The sequence below is a fragment of the Cupressus sempervirens genome, chromosome 5 (genome assembly GCF_028749045.1).
Source record: "Cupressus sempervirens isolate cs-2001-9-10 chromosome 5, ASM2874904v1, whole genome shotgun sequence".
NCBI lineage: Eukaryota > Viridiplantae > Streptophyta > Pinopsida > Cupressales > Cupressaceae > Cupressus > Cupressus sempervirens.
Window position 1 is genome coordinate 390957369 of NC_143122.1, and position 11012 is coordinate 390968380.

Genomic DNA, 11012 nt, shown 5'->3' on the forward strand with positions numbered 1-11012 from the left:
TTTTGGTATCAGTTAAAGCTAGTATTCATTCGATAAGGTGCTCGAGTTGTTTACAATGCATGTCCAGATTGGTCTAGACGTCCTTTGTTTTCTCTCTGAGGTTCGCATGCAAAGAGAGTTGGTCAGTTCATTTGCAGTGAATGATTGCGAGCATTTCAAATATTTGTTTAATACCTCTCAACGAATCTTTGGGAAGGGGAATATGTAATTCCTTTTTTCTCATTCGTGTCTCTTATCAAAATTGTAACGACATTTGCGAGTACATGTGTCAAGCAAAGTCCGTAACTGAAGGAGGAGCTTCTTCGTCCTGGCATCAACAAGGATTCAAATAGTATTGACTGAATAAGTTAGTGGTAAGGGAAACTATTTATGCTAGCGGTCTTATTGATGAGGTTCTTCAAATAATTCAAGCTAGAGGATATATTCTTTGTTGAGTAACATGGATCATTTCTACAAATGTAGAATCATAGCCATTGTTATTGATGATATCCAAATGCAGATTTGGATCTCATATAAATATGAGAGGAGACATGTCCCATGAAGAGACAAGCCTCTATGGTGTAATCATCATTTAAATAATATTATATTAACATGAATAATAATAATGTGTATAACTATATATATATATAGTAACATGGAAAAGTATATATAGGAAATGATAATTACCAATAACAATAATGTATATCAAATTGAATCAATCCGTTTGAGGCTACAACTTTAACACTCCCTCTTACTTAGGGAGGATTGAAATAGAACACATTATAATCTCAAGTATATGAAGAGATATCATCTCACCTTTTATAACACACAATTGAACTAAATTCCATAACTTTAATATAAACTTAAACACCACCTTAAGTGTGGTCTATAATAGTAACTATGTCATGGTGTCCGACAAGATTTGGCCCAAAGAACCATAACAAGTTGGTTATAATGGTGTCCGGCAAAATCCGACCCAAAGAACCATGATAACAAGTCTTTATAAGTTCGTCACCTTACAATGGTTACCTTTTGCTTATTTATGTCAATGAAAAATTGTTACCTTTCATTACATATCATATGTGAAATAGTAACCACCATGAACCCAATGAGAGGGTGGTACAAAGGCTTTCAACACAATTCTCTCTCACAGAAAAAATTCATTACAAGGAATTTCACTTAGAACTTCTCCTTATAGAGAAGATATTGTTTACAAAGGATTGCACCTCAAAATTCTCCCTCTGAACAATGATCCTGGGAAGTCAAGTCTTCTAGTTACTCCCTTAGAGTTTCTCTTTCCCCAAGGATTCTTGTCAAAATTACTCTGAATCTGATATTAATCTTCCGATTTTCTAGTGATAAGTCAATACTTCCTCATGATGCACTCAAGAGTAGGCCCATCAAACCATGCAGTCACACATATGTATTATATGCAATAATATATATTATTAACATAGATAAGTATATATAGGAAATGATGATTACCAATAACAATAATGTCTATCAGATAGAATCAATCTGACTGAAGCTACAACTTTAACATTATTCGTAGTATCATTTAGACATTAAGTGTCAGGTCAGGAATCTATAGAGCTTCAAGTAGATTCCTTGTAACGGACATGCCACCTCTTCTTTTAACAAATGAACCATTCTTTTTCTAGACTGGGTAATAGTTTACTGGAAAGTATAACGGTGTAAACGTTCCTAAGCAGAATACTCTCATAGCGTAACGACGCAGTCAGAATCTAATATCATTTCATAAGTTGAAACTGCAGTCGTACCATCTAGTCATGGACGAACATCATCGGAGACCATGTTATTTCATTATCCTGAGTAGAAAACTTAGTACTTGTCTGATAGTCTCGTAAGCCATATTCAGAGAATTGTCGTGAATTTGAAACAGAAATGAATCAATTTTAATTTTTAGCACAAGTGTGAGTCATCAGACATCATGTGGGATGCACTCATGTTACTACAGTGCAGTAAACAATCACACGAGGAATATCAAATATCAGTGGATTTGATCCCAGAAATTGGGAACATCATTAAGACTTCTCAATAGCAATCCTGCAGGAAACTGTTAAGGCTGAATTATTTTGTTGTTGTAATATTTCTCATTCTCACAAAGTGCGGAAGTGGTCTACAAATTTACAGTTGCTATGACATTTTTATTCAGAATTTTAACTACAAAGAAACTTTATATATTATAAATTGAATGCACTAAACAGAAGCATAATATAGCCAGTCACTCCATTGTCTAAAAATTTTAGAAGAAATAGTACCAAGACAAGTACTATTTAGCCAAGGGGGAGGTACAGAGCCTCAATAAAAGTAGGAAAGATATTATGAAGCTACAGCAGCAGTTAGCCCAGAATTTTGAGCCCGATATAAGAGCTGAAATACTTGGCATATATGTAGAGTATAACAAATTCCCAACAAAGGTTCCAAAAGACTTACCTTTTATTGATTAAGTGGACATCATCCAAAGCTTCAAAACAAGAATGATATTCTTCTTATGATGAATTTAATTGTGATCACAATGTTGTCTCCAACTCTTTTTCGCTATTGGGTATAAAGGAGGGCATTGATGATGTGGATATGTATGATGAAAAACTTCCTCCCACTTCATATGCATTTGACTTATCTCACACACCTGCTAGTTCACCTCATTTGGAGAGTCAAATGAGAGTAACTGAACATAAGATTATTGCAGCTTTATCACACTTTAATGACATTTATGGGATGTTTGAGAAACACCTATGGAAGGAACAAATGAAGGAGAGACAAAGGAGACTATAAGAGGAATTTGCACAGCTATTAATAATACAAGAAGGCTTGAAAACTATGAAATCAAATTTCCTACACCTTCCAGATAGTGATCATCTCTTTGACCTTCCACAGATTTACTTGGAGGCATTGAGAAAGAAGGAAGTAGAAGTAGATGTGTATACATATGAACTCATGAATGCCAAGGACACCCTTGAGGCTACTTTAGTGGCATTTCATGAAGCAGAAAATCAGATTGCTGAATTGAATCAGAAATTAGGTTTGGTGCACTCCAATTTAGCCCAGCATTTAGATATGAGCGTTGAGGAGGTTATTAGTGATGATAGCGCGAGCGCTGATCAGGTTAAGCAAGCTTCATGCACTTCCAGTAGGCAGATTGTACTTTATGACGAGCCATTGATGAAGGTTAAGGTTAAGCATTGTGACTATACAATGGTGAGTGCTCATCACTTTTCATTTGATCCACATGTCACAGGTGTGGGTTTACTCACAAATTGTATCATCTGTTGTGGGATGAAGGTCTGCCATCTTCGGAAGATGATATTAGAAGGTACAAGTATTTGAATCAGGTAGTAATGGGAGATAGCTTACAAGGGCACCAGCCAATTTTGCACTATAGTTATATGTATCCAAGTGGTTGCTAACCTCTATGTCACAGGGGTATCATGCAAGTATAGGTTTATAGGATGATTATGGTATCAGTTGCCACCAGCTAGATTACTTACAAAGTCATAGGAGTCTTACGGGGGTTGGTTGTAGTTGCGAGGTTGCATATTCCTTCAAGGGTTTGTATCTCCTTTCAAATAATGGATGTAAGAATTATTTTCTATTGATTCCAATATTGATAGAGTTGGCAGTACAGCTTGGTTGGGCTTCATCAATGGGCTTCACCAATCCTGGCGTGGTGAGGATGATGTTAGGGTTGTGCGACAAGAGTCTAATTATCTTCTTGGATATGTTTTGATATTGATGGACTCCTCTTTTGAGCAGAATTTGGATAGTTAGTGTGATATATGTTCTTACACTATTGAGGGAGGCGAGACAAGATGGATTTTTGAGTTGCTCTCTTTTGAGATGTTTACTCTTGTGACACCTACTATTGGATTACTCCACGATTTCTAGCAGGATGCTATGGTTTATGAGGCAAATTGGCAAATATTATCTTCTTGGGTACAAGTATTACAAGAGTTAGTGGTTGATATCAGGGACATCACACAAATTTTTATTTGGGATCCAAGGATCATAGTGGTAGATTGGTTGCATTATTATTGTTGGTTCCAAAGTTTGGCATATCTTGATTATATAGTTACTAGTACGAGCTATGGAATGCCTTTCAAATGGACATGGGACCCTAGTATTGGATTATGGACCCATGATTGCTTAAGGGCGAGCAATCTCGAGGGAGGACTTGTAATGTCCCTTTTTTGGGACATTAAGAATTCTAAAGTCTAAGTCCATAAAATATTAATTTTGGCTTAAGGGAGCTTAAAAAAAGTTATAAAATGGGTCAAGTTAATATTATTAAGGGAGGTAAAGGTGGGAAAGAAGGAAAAGACGAAAGGACAGAAAAAGGGAACTGGAGGGTCATCGTTTTGAGCATAAAAGAAGAAAGCCTCATAGATTCTAGGAATGCTTGGATTATTGTTTTGTTTGGAGAATTTGAGTTTCTCTTGGAAAGACATTGGGAGAGTTTACATCTTCCATTTCAGACCTGGATGCAAGCCTTCAGGCCATCTCTGGTGGATTGGACGTAGCCCTATTCATCATTGTAGTGGATTCAAGTCAGAGTTCATACTAGGTTTACAGGTTCTTTTTATATGTTTCCAATCTAACTGTTCTTGTTGTGTTTAAAATTGGATTTAAATAGCTAGTTATTGTATTGCTGATGTATAATGCAATAACGTATTTTGAGATATTTTAATGAGTAATCTGGTTCATTGTTCATTTAAACTGCTAGATTTATTTGCAAAATATGTATATGGTTTTCTGAAAATTATTTCCGAGTGAATTTGAGGAAAATATCCTTCCGAGATATTACAGATTCACCATGGATGAAAAAGTAGTAGATGCATTAATCATATTAGATGGTACCACCAAGAGCTCAATGTATCCAGTAAGGCAATTGATGGTTATGTTCAGCCCATAGCCCATGCAAACAACGATTTCATGTTATCTTGATTTTAAAAAAGTCTTTGAGGAATAAAGAACAAGAATTGCGTGCTCACAACCAATTTCAGAACTTATAGTATGCTGACATTCCCTGGCTGATATTTATCTTGGGAACATATTATCGAACACCATATTATGCTCAATTGAGAGCATTTGAAAATCAAATTTATTGTATTTCTCACCACAACCTGAAACGGTATGCATATTCTCCAAGACTAAGCAACTTACTGCTCCAACAACCTGTCTCATTAAGTATACCTCATGTCCTAAAATCATCTAATAACATCAAAGCCCTCAATATGACAATCTCCCATAGGAAATCGTCCATTTCTTCCATAATTGTGATACCTAATCCCCATGAGTTATCTATAAGAGTCCTCACTAGGACATTAGAATGCATATTAATTCCTATAAGTTTTCTCACTCCAAATGCAAGAGATGAAGAATTCAATAATCATATCAAGGTGCATATCCATTTTGAAGCTCAAAATATCACTAGAATTCCATATGTAAAAGCAATAGCGAATTTGAATCAAGAATCGTCTTCCCTTACTCTATCACGCTTGCTGGAATGCTTTCCACGAGGACTAGAATTCTGTGGTGCCATAAGAAGAAGAAATAACTATGGAATTCAATCATCAGTTTCATATCTTAAGCTATCAATAATGAGCTCAACCTACTTCCATGAGGTAGAAATACCCTCAACATGTATATTCTTGTAACTCAAAACATTTTTTCAAATGCATGTTTATCCATGATGCTACTATGAAATTCAATCAATGGATCACTCTTTGAGAGTATAGAGGATAAGGCACAATCCTTCATCTTGAAATCCTTAAACCCAACAAATAAACCCCTTTCTTGCATGACTTTAATGTTGTTTGGCTGACACTTGCCAGCATTAAAAGTTCATAAAACTCTTTCTATTACCAAATAATTTTTGCCTCCAAAGTCCAAACTGTTTGTTGGAGTTAGTTGAAAGACCAAGACCCCACAACATCATCCAGAAGATATTTTGAAGTAGGGAGAAAGTATTTCCCTTCCAGTTTTCACCCTTCATCTTGTCTTTATCATTACAATGTTTTTGATGATGATTAAACATGTGTAATGGTATGCAACCAATTTGATGCAATAACTCTTCTCTACTATTATCTCCTTTATTCCTTGAAATATAACCAAAGAAAAAATTGATGCTTTTACTTTCCATTGATAATGTCAATATCCTCAAAATATTTGTAGCAGCACCTTCATCTTTGAAATAAAACTTGTTAATAGAGAAAGATTCATCCAAATCTCCCTTGACTTCATTCCCAAATTCAGCATGCTTCTATTTTGAAACCTCTGAAAAGCTAGCTTGAAAGTCATCATGTTCTACCTCCATTCCATTGCCTAGGATCCGAATGATTGTTCCTTCAACTTTTAGCTCTGCTGCTTCATCTTTCTGTGGAGACATTTCATTTACTTGATGATCATGGATATCCTCCTTTTGATTCTTTTCCTGTAATTTTTATCCTTTCACAACTGCCATTCTCTCCAGCCTTCACAACTACGTGTCAAAATATATTAATTTTTTGAAAGCTTTAGGGCCTTAGACTTGCACTGGTTCTCTTCAAATATTTTGATAATCTTTTCATCTTGAGGCATAGTACTGCCCCATCCATTCGAAATGTATTTGAAATGTTAGACTATCATTTGATACAAGATTAGCAACAGAAACAAATTCTCAAAGCACATCGGGAATTATTGAAACAATATTAATGAAGCCTTGAACACAACAATGGAAAATTGTTGAAACTGCTGAAATCTTAAAGCTCCATTACAACCTTTGGATGCTGTTGCTCTATACGAACAATGGGGTTTTGTCCACTATCCATAAGAAACTTATGGGTTTCCGCCCACAAGCCCCAAATCTCCAATGGGCTTTTGTCCTCTAAACAATATTGAAGAACATTAAGTTCATACAATGAGAAATTGTGAAGTAGAAATGGCATAACCTCCATTTTTCCATAAATTATTTACATTTGTCTTTTCCTTGGGCCAATTTAGTGGGAAAATCATTGATTAGAAATATTACAAATTTCCACTCTACTCTTACTTTCTAATCAGCACTTGGGAAAATCATTATTATAAATATTTCAATTTCCCACTCCACTCTTGCTTTCCAAATTTGTGCTTGGTGGGAAAATCATTAATTAGAAAAATTTCAATTTCCTACTCCACTCTTGGTGGAAAAGTCGTAACTAGAAATATTTTGAACTTCCCAATATGGCACAAAATCCAAATCCCCAATAACTGTTTTAAATATTTAACGTAATATTTGAACATCCTTTTTATATTGACAATATTTGGGCATTCATAAACATATTAAATTAATTATTCCCCTTAATATTTTATGATTAACCCCTAGAAGATTAAAATGGGTTACTATTAAACAAAAATCACTTTTGAACAAAAGGCACATGACAATTTTTGAAAGATGCAAACTTTAAAAGAAATGATTTCACTAGGATACAAGTGGATAAACAAACAGTAAAAATAAAGAGTAAGGTCTAACGAAATTAAAGAACCTAATATTAAATTCCCTTAATTATGAAGAATTCTACTTAAAAAGTCTCTGCAGGGATTCATGATTAAAAACAAAACTATGAGCAATAAAAATAACTAATTTGATTGACAAAATAAATTGCTAGTTATGAGCACATGAAACCATCAAAAGTAACTTTCATACAACTATTATTCTAGATTTAATAACAAAACCGAAAATATGAGTAAGAAGGAAAATTCGTCACACTCTGTGATCAAAGAAATTGATTAACATCCTGACATGATTCTCAATGAATTTGTAGCCTGGACAACAGCGGAAATAAAAGTTGATAGAGCCTATGGGACTAAGAAATATGCACCTTCCATCCATCTTTTTGACGCATAGAATGTTCTAACATTATACTTAAAAAATTGTGAACAAGATCTTCAATCTCTCCAATGCCATCATCAGTCTGTACTTTTTTTGAAGCCATCTGTTCATAAAATGTGAAAGAACAAAGAAATGTATTCCTATATTACATATAAGTTTTAAGAATTCATCAGACAAAAAATAATTATATTAAACAGATGAAATTTACAAACAGAAAAGTAAATTTATAAAACACAATTGTTAAACTGTTGTCCAAATCTTCGGAGGAAAAAAATAGAATTTAAAAAAAAAGTCAAATTTGATAGGATGTGTTTACTGAGAAATTCATTAGTAATAAATAGTCTGATCATAAAATTGGAAGTCAGTTTACCAGCCTTCCTGAATTTTGTTCAAGTCAAATCTGCAAGTTACTAGATAAAAAATTAAAGAAAGAAATGGATCATAAAATCTCATAGATATACCTCAAAATTGGAAATAAGAACCTCCAAGAGCCATTCAGGCCATTCTGACATAGAAGTAATAGTGTTTCTATTCTCTGGATGACTGCAAGCCAGGAACAAAATATCCTGAAAGGAATAAAAAATTCCACATTCAGTGCTGATGATAACCTGGTTAATATGCAAAGGATACAGAATATATATGTATAACCTCATATTTTTATGATAGTACAGGAATATGTTAAATATAGAAGCACCAGTCATCACTAAATCTATATAATCAATAAATGACTTAATTTGAGCCTCTTCTACCACTTTAAAAAAATTCCAAAAAATTAAAACCTAGATGTAATATTATCAGTATCAATTGATGTGTTTTCCATTTACAACTCAGAAGGGCATAGAAAATGCAGCAGATGGCCAGATATCCTATTCATACAAATAGCAAAAGCCATTTTAACAAGTATGTGAATTGCAATAGAAAAATGTTTTATTGAAATTACTTTTGGAATGTGTGCACACTGAATCAATGCCTGCTCAACACAGTTTGAGTTATCAAGTAGAATTACACCAAAGCATTTCTGCCACTCATATTTTAATAGCTTTGGGACCAGCAGAACAATTTGTATGCCAGGTATCCCTTCTTTAGAACTCAAGTTTAAATCCACACAAACTAACAGAATTCACAATCTCTAAGCTTTCTTGCAAACAAGTGAAGATTACTCTGTAGTTCTTTCAACATATTCCCATCCAAAATGCCTACAACAGTCATGCATTGTATAAACCTTAATTGAAATCGTCAATTTCCTATACATATTCTAGCCTGTAAGCGTAACCCCACAACAATTCTAAACATATTTTTTCATAAAATGCACATGCAAGATGTAATTGAAACTTGAAAAAGGTATTGGTCCATATTTATTGAACTAACCTGTATAGCTCGAATTTGTAAGGCCCTTTGTGCATAAGGAAGTGAACGAAGAAGAACCAACAAAAGTGAAATATGCTCAAACCGATGACCAGAGTCATAGAGATTTAAGCTATCTTCTGATGATGAAGTATTTATCTACACAAAGAAAAAGGAGGAATTCAGATTATCACACTATCTTAAGATACTCAGATGAAGAGCACATAAAGCATGCAAGATGTTTATTTTTGTGTACACAGCTCCATATACAGAATTAAAATGGCTATTAATAAAAATATTCTAAAAAACAATTTATCTTGCATGTATGCTTTCTGAATTCTTTTGCTCAAGTTTAGACCTGAATAGGAATTACAATTTTACATCAGAATGGACGACAATCCAACAGTTTCAAATCCGATAAAATGAGTAACAATATTAAAATTATCAAATACAGCAATGATATGCGATATATGATTAGATGTAGGTACGTAGAGGGAAAAAGGGAACCTCAAAAATTATTTAAAAGGAGGACCAAAAGATTAAAACAGAAACAAATGAAGCCTAACTCAATATCTGTTAATCATTGTAGAAATAAATTTGCAGACTCTGGTACTCCAATATTTCACCTTGTGAAACACAAACTATTACTACATTTTCAGAGAAAAAATAGTATATGTAAGTACTCACTTTTTGTAAGATGGGTACTATTAACCCAATATTAACCCAATAAAAACAAATTCATAAAGCTTGTTTATCAGAACATTTTTGTAACCAAGGTGCAGAAGCTGACATTTTACTCTCCAGATCCTTTTGATCCGTAGAGCACATGAATTTACTCTGTTTGCCAACATGCAATTTCCAAGCAATAAATAGATGGCCTTGGACTGAGTGCGAAAAGAGATCCTAATCAATTTTAAGTTACACACAACTATATTTGCTATTCAGCACAAAAAAATAAGTTTGTCAAGTTATACAACAGATTATGCTGTGCAAGAATATTGGAGACCAAAACTTCAAATTTCTGACATTTTCCTGTTTGCAAAATAAGCAAATCAGAAAAGTAGCATTTCCCCGATGAACCCAAGCTTCATAAATACTTGCAAAATAATGATTGAAGGATTGAATATACAGAAACGGTCCAACCTTCTTTGCCCTATTTATCCTAGCATCAAGTAGTTACAAGAGGATAATTACCTATACAACTCTTTCTGTTGCTACTGGGATTCAATCATGTATGTTTATTTGCATCTAGAAACAGAACAATGATTTACCATGGATTGTGGAACACTGCTATCTCTTACATTTACAACCACTTTTGATCTGCTATTTTAAAAATTTGAACAAAAAAATTCATTATAATGATTTCTAATTTTTGGCTTGGCATATGTTGTGTTGGGTTTATCTAAACTCAACTTATTAATAGATCACTAATATCCCACTTATTCTTCCACTTATTCTTCCTCATTGCACCACTTTGTTTTTCTTGCATCTTCCAGCTTATGTAAATACATTAAAATTATATATTTAGACCTTACTAGGGGGTGAAAAAATGCCTATTATAATAATAAAAAAAAAATTTAAAGTGCCTCATAAAAAATTTAATATCACCACTGACAATGGCCTGACATGCCTATCTGGGTCCACATGAAACACTTTTGACATGTCTTTATGAACTAGTGTGGCCACAAATGGGTGACCTCATCCCCTTATTACAAAGCTGGGGACCAAACGCGTGAGTAGATTGCATCAGAAAAGGCACAAGCCTGTAATTGCAATGGCCTAGTGGGCAGTTGAACCTCAGTGGGGACAACACCACCAC

General features: G+C 34.0%; 1 protein-coding gene across 3 annotated transcripts in view; it reads right to left on the bottom strand.

The window, feature by feature from the left end:
• The window catches only part of LOC149556441 (WD-40 repeat family protein / beige-like protein), a 161453-nt gene that overhangs the window by 111878 nt on the left and 38563 nt on the right, over positions 1–11012 (bottom strand). For all 3 annotated transcript variants that reach the window (XM_089830752.1, XM_089830749.1, XM_089830750.1), the window contains 3 exons: positions 9218–9352; positions 8311–8415; positions 7839–7952 (listed from right to left, as the gene is read on the bottom strand). In XM_089830752.1, the coding sequence (XP_089686878.1) occupies positions 7839–7952; positions 8311–8415; positions 9218–9352 (354 nt within the window). The remainder of the gene's footprint in view (positions 1–7838; positions 7953–8310; positions 8416–9217; positions 9353–11012) is intronic.